Source organism: Podarcis raffonei, chromosome 13 (genome assembly GCF_027172205.1).
Source record: "Podarcis raffonei isolate rPodRaf1 chromosome 13, rPodRaf1.pri, whole genome shotgun sequence".
Lineage (NCBI taxonomy): Eukaryota > Metazoa > Chordata > Lepidosauria > Squamata > Lacertidae > Podarcis > Podarcis raffonei.
The window spans coordinates 56,112,548-56,131,294 of NC_070614.1; the positions used below are offsets into that span (position 1 = coordinate 56,112,548).

The 18,747-nt window shown below is 47.8% G+C and overlaps 1 protein-coding gene across 5 annotated transcripts; it reads right to left on the reverse strand.

Annotated features, from left to right (window-relative positions):
* Positions 1 to 6,064: 6,064 nt before the first annotated feature.
* Positions 6,065 to 16,457, reverse strand: LOC128399639 (zinc finger protein 850-like). 5 transcript variants are annotated; one of them, XM_053361271.1, is made up of 6 exons: positions 15,811 to 16,457; positions 12,167 to 12,673; positions 11,887 to 11,965; positions 11,563 to 11,645; positions 9,887 to 10,013; positions 6,065 to 8,476 (listed from the first exon to the last, which is right to left on the reverse strand). In XM_053361271.1, exons 1-6 carry the CDS (start codon positions 16,060 to 16,062, stop codon positions 6,309 to 6,311), a joined length of 3,216 nt encoding a protein of 1,071 aa, XP_053217246.1. In that variant the 5' UTR covers positions 16,063 to 16,457; the 3' UTR covers positions 6,065 to 6,308. The 5 variants fall into 5 exon arrangements, with proteins under 5 accessions (XP_053217246.1, XP_053217245.1, XP_053217247.1 ...); XM_053361270.1 differs by having other exon boundaries at positions 11,887 to 11,962; positions 12,161 to 12,673; XM_053361272.1 differs by having other exon boundaries at positions 11,887 to 11,962; positions 12,176 to 12,673; positions 15,811 to 16,456.
* Between the last annotated feature and the right edge of the window lie 2,290 nt (positions 16,458 to 18,747).

Consider the following 18,747-nt stretch of genomic DNA (forward strand, 5'->3'; position numbering starts at 1 on the left):
AGATTTGATGTACTGCCATCTGCCTTACTAAAGGGCAGATACGAGGGCACACCCTATGCCGAACGAGTTTGCCCATGTGGTCTGAAGGAGGTGGAAACGGCTTCACATGTGTTGTTACACTGCGACCTTTACGGGGATATCAGGTCACTGTTTATCTCTCCTATCGTCCAGAAATTTCCAGGTCGATCTGAATCCCAGCGGCTGAAAATCCTACTAGGAGATAAAAACCCAGAAGTAACACTGAAAGTGGCCAAGTTTTCTGCGGCCGCGATCAAGCGGAGGGCATTAGTTGTAAAAAAGTAAAAGATCTGACTCTTGGACAAGCCCCCCCCCTTTTTTTTTCTTTTTCTTTTTTTCTTTTTAAGTCTACACATATATGGTAGTGCATATATGAGTATATATGTGCGTGTGTGTGGGTGTGTGTGCATATGTGCATTGTTTTTATGTATAATTTTACAACTTTTAATTGACACCATTATTCCCTCGTAAACTACTGTTGTCTTTATGTTGGTTTTTTTTCTTCTGGTCTATGACCGTAATAAACTTATTCATTCATTCATTCATTCATTCATTCATATTCCAGTATTGTACCGGGGAAGCATGGCCGGAGATTTCCATGGAAACTAAAGAGCAGCCCAACAGGTTAATCCGGAGTGGGACTGCATCACGGGACTCTGTTAAATGGAAACGAAGTATCCAGAGGCACCTATTTGCAGAGGCTGCTTTCACTTAGCTCCGTTATCCCGATGAAAAAACACCTTCTTGGTGAAATATCACTTTTACCAGTAACACCTGCACAGAACAAGTCCTTTCCAAGTCCTTTGTATTCGTTTTGTAGCCCCCCCCCAATAAGTAATTGGTCCTCAAACAGGTCCTAGGAATCCTCTCAAGGCCCAACATAGTCCCTTTCACTCTGTCGTCATATTGTGGGGCTTTCCAGTGAAAATCCCATACAGTATTTGGCAGCACTCCCTAAAATTGATGTCATGCAATGGAAACCCCAAAAAGCACAGGAAGTCCTCTGAACTTTTAAAATATGGAATCTGTGGAAATAAAGCCACTTCCGGCCTGCCCAGGAGGTGGGGTTGCGGGCTTCACGCCCACCCCACGTGAGCGGGGGCTGGTCTCAGCCCCCGCGAGAGCAGGGGAATCCCAGTCGGGTCTGCCCCCCCCCCCAGCCAGCCAATCAGCCCTAATCAGCTGGCTGGCTGGGGGGGCGTGGCCTGCCCTATTTAGGGCCGGCACGGAGGGGGCTCGCCCTCTTTTCGCCGGCTCGCCCCACGTTTTAGCTGATCGGAGCTTGAAACCCACGTTACCAGCTGATCGGGTCTGCAGGAATCCTTCCGTTCACAGGAATCCCGTCTATTCTGTTTTCATTCACTCATCGCACCTCTACACTTCTGGAATTTGTGGAGGTCAGTTTTTGCGGTGCTGCCAAATGTTTCGAAAACAGGGTTTGTGCTACAAAGCACCTCGTAATAATTGCAAAAATTGCAAAACTGAAATTGGAACTGTAAAAGATAAAATTATTACTACAGTCAAACCCCGATTGTTGGCAGCTTCATTCTCTCAGCCCCACGCCTGATCTCCAGTTTCAGAATCAGAATTTTATTATTACGGCCACAGACCAGTTCCGGGGTCCAGTTTCAGACATTCTGATATATTGGAATATCATGATGTTTAGCTGCTGATACATCACAATGCTGAAAACCAGATATCACTCAGCCCAGTCTGTTTTTTAGTAGTCACACCTCGGCTCCCGAACACCTTGGAAATCGTACATTTTGGCTCCCAAACAATCAAAAACTGGAAGTGAGTGTTCTGGTTTTCGAACGTTCTTTTGGAAGCTGAACGTCTGGTCCTCTCCAGGAATCCAGCTCATCTCCTTTTAACCCTTGGCAACCCTTGGCAAAATATGGTCTGAAGCCCAACATAAAAATAAAATAAAATTAAAATCATGGCCACTGGTCCCATCACCTCCTGGCAAACAGAAGGGGAAGAAATGGAGGCAGTGACAGATTTTACCGTCTTGGGCTCCATGATCACGGCAGATGGTGACAGCAGTTACGAAATTAAAAGACGGCCCCAGGCAGACTTCAACATCTCGCCCCCCCCCCCCGGGAGTGACGGCCAGGAGAGAGACAGGCAGGCGGAGCGGCACCCGCCCCAGGTTGCCACTGCCGCCGAGTGCATGCGCGAAGCGGGAGCTGGCGCTCTCCAAAAGAGGAGACGCGAAGTGCAGGCACCCCGGGAGCCCCCGGGAGGAGGAGGCGGCGGCGACGGGGGCAGGTTGTGGGCTTCTTCATCGCTCCAAGCCGCGCCACACAGTCCGACTGGGGGGCGTGGGCCACGAGTCTCCTGAGCTGATATTCCCCAGGCTCTCCACAACGCGTGTACTGAGCGCACGCAGAGCGCACCTGCATCCACACACATCCTCCCCCCTCCTCCCCGGGCCAGTAGATGGCAGGGAGGCAGCCAGCCCACCCAACCGTGGCTCCCCTCCCGGGCGCGCCCGACACTCAGCGCCGGAAGAGCCCCGGCAGAAACCTCAGGCACGTGCTGATTGCATTGAATGGGCCATTGTTATAAGAAATTTAAATGACCGTTATATGATTTATAAAGTCTCTAGGTCCTCTTGTTTCCATTGTATCATTTCGTATCATTGTATCTGTGTTCTTATACTGTATCACTGTATTCCTGTATCTTTTATTACATTCCTGTATCTTTTACTTTATACTGTGTCCAAAGTGCTTATATCTTTACATTGTATCCATGTATCTACAAGTATGTACTGTATCACTTTAACTACTATATTTTACCTGCTGGTGTATGCAGGCTCCCTCGGCCCGTAAAGTGAGATGACCTCCGCAACCCCCGAGTCGTCCACGACTGGACCTTTACCTTTACCTTTAAGCCAGGTGTCCCCCATCCTTTTTTGTGCATCTGGTTCTTCCTGCCTAAGTGCAGAACCTGACATTTTTCCTATTGAAATTTATTTTGTTAGCTTGCACCCAGTTCTCCAATCTGTTAAGGTCATCTTGAATCCTGATTCAGTCTTCTGTGGCATTTGCAGTCATCTGCAAATTTGATGAGCATCCCCTCAATTCCTTCATCCAAGTACTTTATAAAGTTATTGAGCAATGGGCCCAGAAGAGAACCCTGCAGCACCCCACTTGTTACTTTTCCCCAGGATGACGAGGAACCATTGAGGAGTACTCTCTGGGCTCCGCGAGTCAACCGGCTACAAATCCACCTAACGGTTACCTCATTCAAATCAAATTTACCAGCTTCCTTGCAAGAATATCATGAGGGACTTGGTCAAAAGTCTTACAGGAATCAAGATACACTGTGTCCACAGCATTCCCACTCCACCAAGCTAGTAATTCCTTCCAGAAAAAGAAATGAGATCCTTCTGGCATGGCTTGTTTTTAAGAAACCCATGCAGGCTCTTATTAATCACTGCATCTTTTTCCGAGTGCTCACAGGCTGACTGCCAAATTATCTGTTCTAGGACCAGTGCTTTTTTTCTAGGGGAAAAGGTGCAGGAACCTTTCCCCCACAGTGGGGAGCTGTGTGCCTCAGCTGCTCCTCCATGTCACTGTATGGCCTAGCAGCTCTCAGCACTTCGCCCCCCTCCCTTTGCACAAGGCAAACCTCCGGATGCAAGGAAGGTGGCAACCCTGCGCCCCAAATGCCTTCAGAAGAGGGACAAAAAGTAAAAGAGCGCCTTGCACTGCGCTTTGCCCCTTCCTTGACGTATCAGTTACTGTGCCTTTTGGGTAGCGCTGCCAAACATGGGGCTTTTGCTGCACAAAAGGACAAAAAAAAATGGGCACAGGTTGGGAGTGAGCAGACAATGTTGGGTTTCTGGGGGGATACCTATGACCCCCAGTTTGAAGCTATTATCAGGTATCTTGACAGACAGGAGACAAGTCATACTGTCAAACTTCTGTTGCAGACCACACATGTATGATGCTTTTGGGTGGTCTTTGGCAAATCTCCAATGACTTTGCAAAGCTTTTTCCAGATAGAAGTGCTCAAATTTGGAAAGAGGGAGACTCCACCATGGCAGCAGGGCTGGGGTGAGAAAGTGCCAGAGCTCTGTCTAGTCAGGTTGTATGGGATCAGTTTCAACCTGTTATATCCAAGGATGTGGACAGACTGCTTGGATGAGTGAAACTGACCAATCTCCTTGATCCTTACCCATTCCGGCTCATGAAAGGAAGCTAGACAGGGCTGGGCAATGGGCTCTGTGTGGTGGTGAATGCTTCCCTCTGTGAGGAAGGTCTTCATGGACTCACTTAAAGAAGCGTCTTAAAAATATATATTTGGACCTGGCCATTATGGCCAACTATCACCCAATCTCAAGTCTTCCATACCCAGGCAAGGTGATTGAGCAGGTGATTGCTGAACAACTCTAGACATGTCTGGAGGATGTGGACCATTTTGATCCCCTCCAGTTGGGATTCAGGCCACATCATGGAACAGAAACTGCTTTGGTTGCACTCGTCAATGTTCTCAAACAGGCTAGGGACAAAGGTGAAAGCAGTTTCCTGGTTCTGCTGGATCTCCCGGCGGCTTTTGATACCATCAACCATTGTATCCTTTGGGACCACTTAAGGGGGTTGGGAGTTGGGGGCACTGTTATGCAGTGGCTCTGCTCCTTCCTCCTGAACTGCCCAGAAAGTGGTGTGGGAGGATGAGTGTTTGGACCCCTGGGCACTCACTTGTGGGGTGCCTCAGGACTCTGTCCTCTCCCTGACACATTTTAACATCTACAGTATATGAAGCCACTGGAAGAGATCATCAGGAGAATTGAACTGGGTGCTCACCAGTATGTAGATGATACCCAGCTCTACCTCTCATTTAAATGAGAACTAGAGAAGGCAGCAATGTCCTGTGTGAGTGTCTGGAGGATGGATAGTGGTCAACAGATTAAGGTTGAATCCCAACAAGACATAAGTACTGTTTCTTGGAAATGGGACGTCTGAGTGTGGGGGCTCCCTGGTCCTGAACGGGGTAACAGTGCCCTTGAAGGACCAGGTGTGTGTGTGGCCTGGGAGTCATTTTGGACTCACAGCTGTCCCTCATTGCCAGACATGAGGTTACAGGGAACCAGAGGCCTTCTTGCTAGTCATGCCCATCCTGTGGAACACCCTCCTATCAGATGCCAAAGAGATAAATAATTACTGTATACCATCTTTTGTAGACATCTGAAGGCAGTCCTGTATCGGGACACTTTTCATCTGTGATGTTCTGTTCTGTTCTGTTGTTGTGTTTGTATATATTATGTTGGAAGCTGCCCAGAGTAACTAGGGTAACCCAGTCATATGGGTAGGGTACAAAACAGTAAGTATAATTAACTAATTAATTAACCAATCAATTAAAATGTTTACATTAAAGTTAATTATTATATCTGTTGCCTGGAATCATGGGGGGGGTGGCTCTCAGATGTGTTTCTGGGCTTCCTCAATGGGCATCTGGATCCAAAGACAGGATGACGCACTAGGTGGGCCTTTGGCCTGATCCAGCTGCAGAACTCTTCTCATGTTCTAAGGAACAATGGGGCATTTTTCCATTGGAGGGGGGGGAGATTCCCCTTGGGAGGTTCAAGTAGAGAAGCTCACACCAGATTCTCCGTCAGCCAGACTTTATTCAAAAATGCGAGAGCATTTCCACTGGGGCTTTTAATGTTTAATAGGTTATTGTATTTTAGTGTTCTGTTGGAAGCCGCCCAGAGTGGCTGGGGAAACCCAGCCAGATGGGCGGGGTATAAATAAATTATTATTATTATTATTAGCAAATGGATGTCTTATTAGCTATTCATCCTCCACCCAAGCACCTTCTGGCAAAACAACCCTTCCCCAGCCCTTATTTAACCACAGTCCATGATAAACAGCTTACACTGTATGTGTCAGAACCCTCCTTAGTCTTTTTCACTGGGCAATTCACCACGAGGTTCCTCTTCAACTGGTTCTTGCCAGTCTTGTGGTCAGGTTTTATTCTTGCATATGTGACAATTGGCTTCACTAAGAATGGTTCTAACATTAATTCCACCTCACAATGAATGGAGAATAGTGGCCAGAGACCACTGTTTATTTGTTTGTTTGCAGCTGCAACAGGTAGAACTCAAACCAGTGGCTACAAGTTTTAAGAAACAAGATTTTGGGAGATTTTGACAAAACGTCAGGAATAACTTTCTGATGATAAGAGTTGTTTGACAGCAGCATGAACTGCTAAAGACATTTAAAGCAGAGGTTGGATGGCCATCTGTCATAGGTCCATTCCAACACTATGATTCCGTGACTCTATGGTTTCTCCCCACTGTCAGTGCTTTGATGGGAATTGAAATGGGAACTCTGTCTGAAGTCCTTTCCAAATTCCAAGCACAGGTATGGTTTCTCTCTTGTGTGAATTCTTTGATGGGAAGTGAGACTTCCCTTTTGACTGAAGCTCTTTCCACATTCCAAGCACTGATATGGTTTCTCCCCTTTATGAATTCTTTGATGGGAAGTGAGAGATCCATTCTGACTGAAGCTCTTTCCACATTCCAAGCACTGATATGGTTTCTCCCCTGTATGAATTCTTTGATGAGTAGTCAGATTACTCTTCTTACTGAAGTTCTTTCCACATTCAAAGCACTGAAATGCTTTTTCTCCTGTATGAATTGTTTGATGAGAGATGAGAATGGCACTCTCGTTAAAGCTCTTTCCACATTCCAAGCACGGATATGGTTTCTCCCCTGTATGAATTCTGTGATGGGAAGTAAGAGCGCGGCTGTCCCTAAAGCTCTTCCCACATTCCGTACACTGATATGGTTTCTCCCCTGTATGAATTCTGTGATGGAAAGTGAGATGGCCCCTCTGAGTGAAGCTCTTCCCACATTCCGTACACTGATATGGTTTCTCCCCTGTATGAATTCTGTGATGTGACGTGAGAGTGGCACTGTGACTGAAGCTCTTCCCACATTCTAAGCATTGGTAGGGTTTTTCTCCTGTATGAACTCTTTGATGGGAAGTGAGACTGTTCCTCTGACTGAAGCTCTTCCCACATTTCAAGCACTGATAGAGTTTTCCGCCTCCATGAACTCTTTGATGATAAATAAGACTGTTCCTCTGACTGAAACTCTTCCCACATTCTAAACACTGATATGGTTTCTCCCCTGTATGAATTATTTCATGGAAGGTAAGATTGACCTTCTGTGTGAAGCTTTTCCCACATTCCAGGCACTGATATGGTTTCTCCCCTGTATGAATTCTTTGATGGGAAGTGAGATTTTCCTTCCGAATGAAGCTCTTCCCACATTCCAAGCATTGGTGGAGTTTCTCCCCTGTATGAATTCTTTGATGGAAAGTGAGATTCCCTTTCTGACGGAAGCTCTTTCCACATTCCAAGCACTGATAGGGTTTCTCCCCTGTATGACTTCTTTGATGGGAATCAAGAAGGCCACTCTGACTGAAACTCTTTCCACATTCCAAGCATTGGTATGGTTTCTCCCCTGTATGGATTCTTTGATGGAAAGTGAGATTTCCTTTCTGACTGAAGCTCTTTCCACATTCCAAGCATTGATAGGGCTTCTCCCCTGTATGAATTCTTTGATGGGAAGTCAGAAGACCACTCTGACTAAAGCTCTTTCCACATTCCGTACACTGATACGGTTTCTCCCCTGTATGAATTCTATGATGGGAAGTGAGATTGACTTTTTGACTGAATCTCTTTCCACATTCTAAGCATTTATAAGGTTTCTCCCCAGTATGAACCCTTCGATGAGAAGTCAGAAGACCACTCTGACTGAATCTCTTTCCACATTCCGTACACTGATATGGTTTCTCCCCTGTATGAATTCTTTGATGGAAAGTGAGTGTTTCCTTCCGAATGAAGCTCTTTCCACATTCCAAGCATTGATGTAATTTCTCGCCTGTATGAGTTTTTTGATGGAGATTGAGACTGCCCTTTTGACTGAAGCTCTTCCCACATTCCAAGCATTGATATGGTTTCTCCCTTGTATGAATTCTTTGATGGGAAGTGAGATTAACCCTGTGCCTGAAGCTCTTCCCACATTCTAAGCATTGATAGGGTTTCTCCCCTGTATGAATTCTTTGATGGGAAATGAGATCAGTTCTCTGACGGAAGCTGTTTCCACATTCCAAGCATTGATAGGGTTTCTCCCCTGTATGGATTCTTTGATGGGATGTGAGATTGCCTTTTTGATTGAAGCTCTTTCCACATTCTAAGCATTGATAGGGTTTCTCCGTTGCATGAATTCTCTGATGGGAAGTGAGATTGCCCTTTTGATTGAAGCTCTTCCCACATTCCAAGCACTGATAAGGTTTCTTCTTTGTGTGAATTCCTTGATAAGAAGTGAGATTGCTGCTCTGATTGAAGCTCTCACCACACTCCAAATATTTCTGTGGTTTCTCCACTCTGCGGATTTTGTTGTGGTCTCCCTTGTTCTTCATTTCCAATTCATCACCACCTGCAATGAAAAGAGAAACAGATTAGAGCACCGGGAAGAAATGTAGCTCCAAATTATTGAACAATGTTGATTAATGCTTGTGACAGAGGAAGAACTAAAAGATCTTACATGGGAGATCCTATTACAGGATTCATATCCTTTGTTGATGTGCACTCATGGATGTATTTATGGGAACCTGAGATTTGAAGAGCCTGGCTTTCCTCTGGAATGGATTTTGTTTGACCCAGTCATGGAATCCCCTCCATCTCCAAGCTCAGTAGTCTTTTTGGTTGACGAAAAATTGACCACAGCAGAAGGACAAGCACAATGCCTGACAGAAGCTACCTCAACTTCCCTAACCACTCTGAAGTCAACATTTAAAAGGGCCAGGGCAGTTCAGGACAGCCAGATCATTCTTAAGAAAGGCATAACTGGACAAAGAATCTTCATAGACAAAACAGTCAATAATCCTTCCATTCAAGGTGGCTTGTGGGGGTATAAGACTTTAGATGCTGTAGGTGGTGCAGTTAATCAAAATCTTGGGAGTTCATTACATATGGAATTTCAAAACAGGATGGATGGCAGCTAACAGATTGAGGTTGAATTCTGACAAGACAGAAGTACTGTTTCTGGGGGACAGAAGGCGGGTGGGTGTAGAGGACTCCCTGGTCCTGAATGGGGTAACTGTGCCCCTGAAGGACCAGGTGCGCAGCCTGGGAGTCATTCTGGACTCACAGCTGTCCATGGAGGCGCAGGTCAATTCTGTATCCAGGGCAGCTGTTTATCAGCTCCATCTGGTACGCAGGCTGAGACCCTACCTGCCCACGGACTGCTCTAGTTATCTCTCGCTTGGACTACTGCAATGTGCTCTATGTGGGGCTACCTTTGAAGGTGACCCAGAAACTACAACTAATCCAGAATGTGGCAGCTAGACTGGTGACTGGGAGTGGCCGCCGAGACCATATAACACCGGTCTTGAAAGACCTACATTGGCTCCCAGCCCATTTCCGAGCACAATTCAAAGTGTTGGTGTTGACCTTTAAAGCCCTAAATGGCCTCGGCCCAGTACACCTGAAGGAGCGTCTCCACCCCTTTCATTCTGCCCGGACACTGAGGTCCAGCGCCGAGGGCCTTCTGGTGGTTCCCTTGCTGTGAGAAGCCAAGTTACAGGGAACCAGGCAGAGGGCCTTCTCGGTAGTGGCATCCGCCCTGTGGAACGCCCTCCCACCAGATGTCAAAGAGAAAAATAACTACCAAACTTTTAGAAGACATCTGAAGGCAGCCCTGTTTAGGGAAGCTTTTAATGTTGGAATAGGTTATTGTATTTTAGTGTTTTGTTGGAAGCCGCCCAGAGTGGCTGGGGAAACCCAGCCAGATGGGCAGGGTATAAGTAATAAATTATTATGATGATGATCCAACAGGGAACCTTACCGAGAGAGGCCATGATCCCACGATTCTCCTCCATGACTTCCTGATGCAGAGCTCTCTGGTCAGGGTCTAGCAATGCCCATTCCTCGTCTGTGAAATGAATAGCGACATCTTCAAAGCACAATGAACCCTGAAAGGAAAAGGTCCTCCTCTTAGACAGTATAAAATGAAGTACTACACATTCTGCTGTTGTTTTCTGCCTGTTAATTGCCCTGTTGTTTTCATGGGATTGTTTAATGGGATTGTTTGCATTTTAATTATGGATACTTATCTTAACATCTTAATGGAATTCTTTTATTGTGTATTTTAATGCTAGTTATCAATCTTTGTGCAAATGGATGGAACTCCAATATTGTCTGCTCAAGCTTTCCATTTGCCAGATGGAAGAGTCCATTCCCTTCTCTCTCTGTCTGCTATTGGGGATGAGGTTAGGGGAGACTTTCAGGGGGTATAAACAGTGGGAGAAAGCCCTATTGTGCAGCTGATGGGGCTGGTTAGGTTAATCCTGATCACTGAAGAAATGACTGATAAAATAATAGAATTCTTGAACTGGAAGAATTGGAAGAGACCCTGAGAGTCAGATAATCCAAATCCTGCAATGCAGGAATCTCAACTAAAGTATCCCTGACAAAGAACCATCCAACCTCTGCTTAAAGAGCTGCAATGAAGGAGAGTTCACAACCTTCCAAGGGGGTCAGTTCAACTGTCAAACATCTTACTGTCAGAAACTTCCTCCTGGTGTTTAGTTGGAATCTCCTTTGTAGAATCCATTTTTACTATGTTATCTCCTCTCAGTCTCCTCTTCTTGAGGCTAAACATACCCAGCTCCTTCAACCATTCCTCATAAGACTTGGTTTCCAGGCCCCTGACCATCTTGGTTGCCCTCCTCTGTACACATTCCAGCTTGTCAACATCTCTCTTAAACTTTGGTGCCCCAAACTGCACACAGTATTCCAGGTGTGGTCTGACCAAGGCAGAAGAGAGTGGGACTATGACTTCTCATGATCAGGACGCTAAACTTTTGTTAACACAGCCTAGAATAGCATTAGCTGATTTTGCTGCAGCTCTGCCTCTTGTCTGTCATCCAAAAGCATTTCTCTGTATTCTCTATGCATGGGAACTACCATTTTCTTTTTCTTCCCCATGCTTCAAACATAGCCAAATAAAACTTTAAAAAATTATTTTCAACCTCTCTTGCAAACCTGAGCTTCATTCTGAGCTTTGGCCCACCAGACCTTCTCCCCACAACTGTTGCCTCCTCTTGTCTACTCCTCTTTTGTGCCCTTCTTACTTTTCAGCTCACCTGTAAGCTCCTTATGTAACCACACCAATTTATCTAGATGCCTCCCCCCCTTTTTTTGTTGGACTTGTCTGTATTTGTGCCTTCAACACCTCACCTTTAAGAAACTCCCAGCAACCTGGGAAACCCTTTTCTTTGACTATTTGTGACCATGGGATCTCACCCAGAAGCTCCTTAAGCTTTTTGAAATTGGCCAGAGTGCATGTCTGAATATACTCCATTTTCAGTTGCCTCTGAATCATGAAATCCAGAAGGACACGATCACTTCCTCCCTCATTTCCCAGTAATACAACTTTGTTGACACAAGCCTAGAGGAGAGACACTTGTTTGGAACCAGAGACACCCTGGCTACCCCACTCCTCAGCCTCCTTCCCCCTACCTGATCTGGTTCCACAGCCACTGATTCCCCTCCACCATCATGAAAGGATGGATGAGGAGGTCTTGCCGGCATCATTTTGTCACCTGCAAGAGACAAAGTTAAGTCAGAATCCATGAGTGCATGATGCTCTCAGGGGTGAAGCCGTGCTTATCTGGCCTTAGAGAAATTATCTCCTGCTGATGTTTGTACCCATCTCATATTTTCATTGTGCAAAGAAACATCTGACCTCCAAGTGTCTTCCCCCAAAATATGAAAAGAATTTACAGATTAGTTTCTAAATCCACAGCATGTGACCAAATGGAGAAGAAACTCCTTCCTCCTTACCCAGCAGCCTCTCTCTGGTGTCGAACGGAGTCATCTCTGCCAAATCAGGGCCCATTTCTGCAAACAGATCCTTTCCCTGAAAGAAAAACAGGGATTCCAAACAGAGAATGGGGAGAAAGATCAGAAAGCGAATGGCAGAGTTAAAATCTGGGGGTATCATATATTCTTCCTTGGATGCTTTCCAAAAAAGGATGGGCCATTAGTAGATGATTTTAGGAGACTCTCCCTCCTGTTTGGAGCCCCTTGGGAGTATCCAGAGGAAAGCTTCTCTCACCTGCTTCTTCTCCACCTGCTTCCTCTCCTCCGCCTGACTCAGGAGGAAACCTTCGGCCAGGGCTACTGCCTGGGAACTGGTCTCTGCTCCGCATTCCCTCACCCAGCTCTCCATCTCCGCTGGAAGGACAGCCAGGAACTGCTCCAAGATCACCAGGTCCAGCATCTCAGCTTTCGTGTGACTTTCTGGCTCCAGCCATTGATGGTCAAGGTGGTAGAACCAGCGGCAAACCTCTCGTGGTCCTTCAGTCTCCTGGTAGCAGAACTGCCTGAACTGCTGGCTCTGCACATCTGAGCGGAGGGTGTCCTCTTCTCTCAGGACCTGCTGCACAGAGTTTTCCCAGAATCCCCCACTTCTCCCAGTGCCAATGGCATGGGCTCCTCCTGCTTCAGGACCAGCTGAATTTTGCTTATCCAGCTCTGCTCCCAGGAAGTCCTCCAGAGATCTCAAGGAATCTGTTTTTCCTTTCGTCATGTTCTGTCTGACAGTCTGAATTAGAGCTGCCAGCAACTTCTAAAAAGCAAATATATTGTTCCATTATAAAATTGTCACACAGTTAGGAGAAGAGAAAGGTTTCCTGAGCAAGCGTGGATGAGTTTTGCTAGGAACCAGGACTGGATTGCACCACAGTCCAGGCTCTGAGCTTTCTTTAATAAAGAAAGGAAGGAAAAGTAATCCTCTAGCCCTCCTGTAAGGAAAATGACCATAAAAAATGTGCAGGCAATAGAAGGGATTTCTGTGAGTTGAAACGGCCTGATTGCTTCTACCTTGCAATGTTTTCAGTCAAGGAAGGAAGTCAGAACTATGAGTGATGACAAAAAATTTTGTTTTGACTATGGCAGACCAACACGGCTACCTTTCTGTAACTGGAACTATGAGTGATGAGTAAGTCATTTGTGGGGGTGCTAACCAAGGGATTTTCAAGAGTTGCTCTTCCTCCCACTCTGACTTCAGGGCATGTTTTTTCCTGCTTGCGTCTCATTTTCTAGCACTTGGAACCTCCAACCTTCTCAAGAAAGACTCCTGGGATAGGGTCCCCCTTTCTTTATTCTGAGGGCCAGATCCTGATCTGCCCAACTCCTTGAGGGCCAAGTGGGTGAGGCCAAAGCACAGCATTTAAAAGCAAGCAGAGCAGGACTCACCTTCTTTCTGTGATTGTTAAGCTTTTTTAAAGCTGTTTTTAATGTTGTGTTTTAATGTTGTTACCTGCCCTGGGAACTTAAGAGTGAAAGCCAGGCTCACAACAACAACAACAACAACAACAACAGACCTTAACCCCCCCCCCAGCCATATATGCTTGGGATACTCCTATGCTAAGGGATCATTGCAATGCCCTCTGGGTGGAGCTGCTCTTGAAGACAACTTGGAAACTGGTTCAAAAAGCAGCAGCCAGATAATGGGCTTGCTTCGCTTTCTATTCATAGCATTGCCATACCTGCTTTTTTTTCAAGACAGGAGCAAAACTAGGTTTTATTTCACCCAGGTCAAACAGCCAGTTTGCCACACACCCCACGTGCATTTGAACCCACACAGAGACAGGCTGGGAGCCTTAACGGCTTCCCTCTGGGGGCTCCACTTGGGGCCAAGAGGGCATCCTAATGCCAATTCCTTGGTTGGGGAAGGCCTGGTTTCCCCCTCTCCAGATTCTGCGCCTGGGACCATGCCCCTCATGGAACTTTGAAGTGTCAGGCATAGCTCTAATGGCTTTAGCCCAAACGTAGCAGAGTTTTCCTGCACAGCGAAGAAGCTAGTTGAGGTGGAAATGACTAGTCAGCTAGACTCAGAATAACTATTTACAGGATTTATTAAAAGGAAAAATAAAACCAGCAGAGTTTCTGCATACAAAACAAAGCAAAATAAATCCTTTCTTTCTCTCTCTCTCTCTCTTAACCATACACAGCACTCCTACTCCTAACACACCTAACCCAAACTGTGCTAGCATTCCTAGATAACAGAGTTGAGTGCTGGTCCTTAACCAATCAGAGTAAGTAGTTTCTAGGTCAAGCTGACCTTGGCTTTCTGCCAAGAGTAAATTGACACTGCCTTGAGTTAATTGTGTGAAGCCAGAATCTGTAAGTTTCCCATGAAAACCAATTAACAGAAACTCAACAGCCCCCCCCCCGGCCCCCTCCACTATGCCACTGCTTTCCACACCTCTCCTGCCTTGGATGGTGATGTTAAGCATAACTGATTTAATTCACACTGAAATGGGAATGTCTGTGAAGAGAACAAGCCTTTTCTGCGGTGGCTCCCAACTGTGGAATGCTCTCCCCAGAGAGGCTTGTCTGGCACCCTCATTACATATCTTCAGGTGCCAGGCAAAAACATTCCTCTTTACCCAGACCTTTGGCTATTAAATAATCTATGGCCTGTAACAGTATGGGGGAGAGAACTCTTACGATGACAACTATTTTATTTTTAGGCTATTTGTCAGTATGCTTTTTACTAAGTTCTTATTATGTTTTTATCATTGATGTTCTGTCATGATTTTTTAATGTTGTACAGCACCCTGAGATCTTTTGATAAAAGGTGGTATATAAATTGAAGAAATAATAATAATAATAATAATAATAATAATAATAATAATAATAATAATAATAATAATATATTGGTGAAAGGGTTTAACTGGAAGGTTCCATTGACTTCAGACAAGCAAGAAGAGCGGTCTCTTGAGCTTTAACTAGTTGATAATTAACTGGTTGTTGTTCTCTAGCAGCCAGGGAGTGACCTTAGATCCGATGGGAGGCTATTGAATAGCAAATTCGCCATCTTGGCAGGGTGGTGACTGAGTCTTTTGTTTTCTCTGACTCTCCTGAAGTGAGAGAAAACGGCTCCAGAGAAAATGGAGGCTGTAGGAAGAGACAGACCTTTGCTTATGTCTGTTTGGAATGTGCTTTGTCCCCTCCTAAACCTGATGGAAGGAGGATGTAAAGGAAGCGCATAGGTGGTCCTCCCCCCCCATTCACCTCCACTGTGCCTCTGAGCATGTGCAGAGTGTCTGCTCTCCTATCTCCATATCCGAATATCCCAGTGGGCATGGAAGCGGCTAAAAAACAGCTACTGCAGAATGGCAAGAAAAAAGGGAGCAGGAAATGTAGGTGGACCTCCCAGCTGTCCTCGGGTTTTTTTATATAGCACCGCCCCCCCCCCGCCCTGCGTTGGCCTCTCCCTCCTTTAAAGCCACCCAGGCAGGCGGCCCAGCCTTCCTCCTGCAGCAGGGAGTTCCCCAGCTCAACCAAGGACAGAGGGAAGGTCACTCTTTCTTTATTCCTTAGGTCAGGCTTTTGTTTTTATCTTTGGCGTATGTTTGTGTCCGGCTTCAACCTCTGTTGATTCTCAGTTTGAAGGGGGTTTCTAGATCTGCTCTTTTCCTCTCCCCCAAAGGATACAGTTGCAGACTCCTGCGAGGCTTTGCAGAGAGGGATGGGGCAGGAGTGCCGAATTTACCAAATAGGCAGAGGAGGCACCGGTCTAGGCGCCCCACGCCAACAATGGATCAAAAGAACATTGATTTGATCTGGGAAGAAAATGACAATCAACCCGAGGCAGAAACTTCAAAACAATCTGCGAGGGGCCCTTGAGATTTCGACTCCCGAGAGGCCTCCGCCAGGCTTAATCCGGCACTGGATTTGAGGGTCCCCCAGACTCACCAGATCCCAGAAGATGCAGAGCCGAGACAAGAGCCCCCTCCACTTGCAGGAAAAGACTGGGGAGGGAGGGGCTTTTTCTCTGGAGGACCTGACACCCCCCTTTTTAATACCTGTCCTCTCTAGGAAGGCAGCACCCATTTCTTTTAACCCTTGGCTAGCCGAGCACACCCAATTCACCCTTCTCTCCACCATTTCCCCATGATTGTAGGCTGTTTTGAACTGCTCTTTAATATTGTGCTTCTCTGTTGTCATCTGCCCTGTGAACTTTAGGTGGGTAATTGAAAATAATAACAATAATAATTTATTCTATGCAATAATATTATGATTCTATGATGACTGGGGAACTGGTCCAAAATGCAGTGGGCAGGCGAGAGTTGTAGTCCAAAGCTCCTGGTCAGCGTCAGGTGGGGGGAGGCTGGTGTGGGACTAGGGCAGAGGGCAGGAGCTTCTGCAGCCGGAGGGCCCCTTTCCCTTCTGGCCAGACATCCAGGCGCCGCTGTCAGGGCTGACAAGGGCACAAAGGAGCCTAGGCAGACTTCTGTCTCCTGCATGAATTGGCCTCATCCCCTTTTGAAAGCCATCTCGGTTGGTGACCATCCCTGCCTCCTGTGGGAAGGAGTTCCATAGTTTCCACAGTGCAGCGCATGCAGAAGCACCCCCCCCTCGCCCTCAATCTTCCAACAGTCTTTCTTGATTTACTGCAGAGGTCAGATTGTCGTTTGTATATTACGTGTATATTTTATGTCCAAATATTTCTGCCTGGCTCTGTTAATAAATGTGACATCTGAATGGGGGTTTGTTTGCATTCCCTCTTCTTCCCAACCCAAAGACCCCTCCATAAAGTGGCAAGCAGTACATGGATCCAAAGGAACAGCAGACAGGGAGGAACCTCTGCTCTCTGATTTGGGGGTTGTGGGGGTCCCTCCAGGGATTAGCTGAACAGGCCCCCTGCACCCTCCCCTTCAGCACTGGGCCACCCCCTTCCTGCAAATGCACTCCATGGCAGAAGAAGATAGACTCACCAGGTCCCTGGAGGCATCACTGATACAGCACTTGAACAGGGTGAGGAAGGGCCTCGGAAGGAGGGACTTTTGCTCTGGAGGACCTTGTTCCACCCCACTGCCTTCATTTCCTATCCTCTCTAGGCATGCAGCTGTGTTCTTTTTACAAAAAGCTCACCCTCTCTGCATCTTCTCTCCAAAGCAGGAGTCAAGGAGGAACCTCAGTCACTCTGCACACACTCAGAGGTCCTTTATTTGGGGGTACTCTCTTGGCCATGGATAGGGAAACTAAGGCCCATGGGCCGGATCCAGCCCAGTCGCCTTCTAAATATGGCCAATGGACATTCTGGGAATCAGTGTGTTTTTACACGAGTAGAATGTGTGCTTTTGTTTAAAATGCCTCTCTGGGTTATTTGTGGGGCATAGGAATTTGTTCATTTCCCCCCAAAAAATATAGTCTGGCCCCCCACAGGGCCTGAGGGACAGTGGACCGGCCCCCTGCTGGAAAGGTTTGCTGACCCCTGCTCTAGGCAGTGTGATGCAGCAGCATTCACAAAGCTACTGCTCTTTCAGGCCGCATCATCAGAAGTCTAGTGTCCAGATCAAGCTCAAGGATGTTGACAAGCTGAAACGTGTGCCGAGCAGGGCAGCCCAATGATCAAGGGTCTGGAAACCAGGCCTTATGAGGAACGGTTGAAGGAGCTGGGGATGTTGAGCCTGGGAAAGAGGAGACTGAGAGGAGAGAGGAGAGTCATCTTCAAGTATCTCAAGGGCTCCGGAGGGCAGGAACCAAACCAATGGATTCAGGTTAGACTAGATGACTAGACTAGACTGGCTTCCTTCCAACACTAGGATCGTGTGACAGGAGATTCATCTGGAAGAACTGTCTCTCTTTTTGAAATGCTTTCCCGTCTGCTCTAGGCAGGCACCCCCCAAGTGGAAGACTCGGGGCTTCACCATTTTCGCCGCACTTGGTGGGAGGGCAGCATCGGGCGCCCCTCTGCCCCTCGCCCCCCCGGCTCCTGGCTGTTCCCCCGGCGCCCAGGGCGGCCAAGGCTGCCTCCCCTCCAGGCCCCCACTCCCCTCCCTCGGCCTTCCGGGGCTCGGCCTCGCTCCCTCAGCTGCTTCTTCCGCGGCACATAAAGGGATTTCATTCATCCTCGCGTGGCTGAAGAGGCCACTTCTCTCTCTTCCTTCCCTTCCGGCCTCCTCCTTGCTCCGTCCTTCCCGCTCCCACTCAAGGGAAAAGGCGAGAGGCCGGCAAGGCGCGCTTCGCGCAGGCGCGCTTCGGAGCCCCGCCCCCGGGCCGGCCCAGCGTCGCCCGAGCGCCTCCCCCAACCCGCCGGCCTTCGCCATAGAGACGCTTCGGAGGACTAGAGTGGCACTTCCCCTCTAGTCCGCTAGGGGGACCGAGAACGACTGCCGGTCGCTTCCGTCGGAAGTAGCGTCTTGGCGATGCGTTTGGGCGGAAGAGGCTTTGCCGGGGGAAGCGGCCGCCCGGGGGAGGCTCCCTCCCTCCCTCCCTCCCTCCCTCGGGCTTCGGAGGGGAGGGGGAGCTCGCCCTCCCGGCGGCGCTGAGCTGCGAGGGGCAGGAGGTCTTTCCAGGGGCTCTTGCCTCCCTCCGCCAACGCCCCCCCCGAAGTGCCCGCTTTCTCGCTCAGTCGGAGGGGAAGGGCAGCGCGGCTCAGTGGGCGGAGCAGCTGCACGGCAGGCCGGCCGGAGCTGGCAGCTTCCAGCTGGGCGCCCCAGAGGCCTCTCCCGCCCCGTGGTCTCCAGCAACTGCCCTTCAGAAGCCGCCTTCTCTCCAACTGTGGAGGCAGAACATCCTGGCCAGGAGCCCCCGCTAGCTCTCTCCTCCTGCCCAAATTTCTTTCCTCCTCTTTTAAAGCTATCCAAGTTGGAGGTCATCATGGCCTCCGGCAGGAGGGAGTTCCGC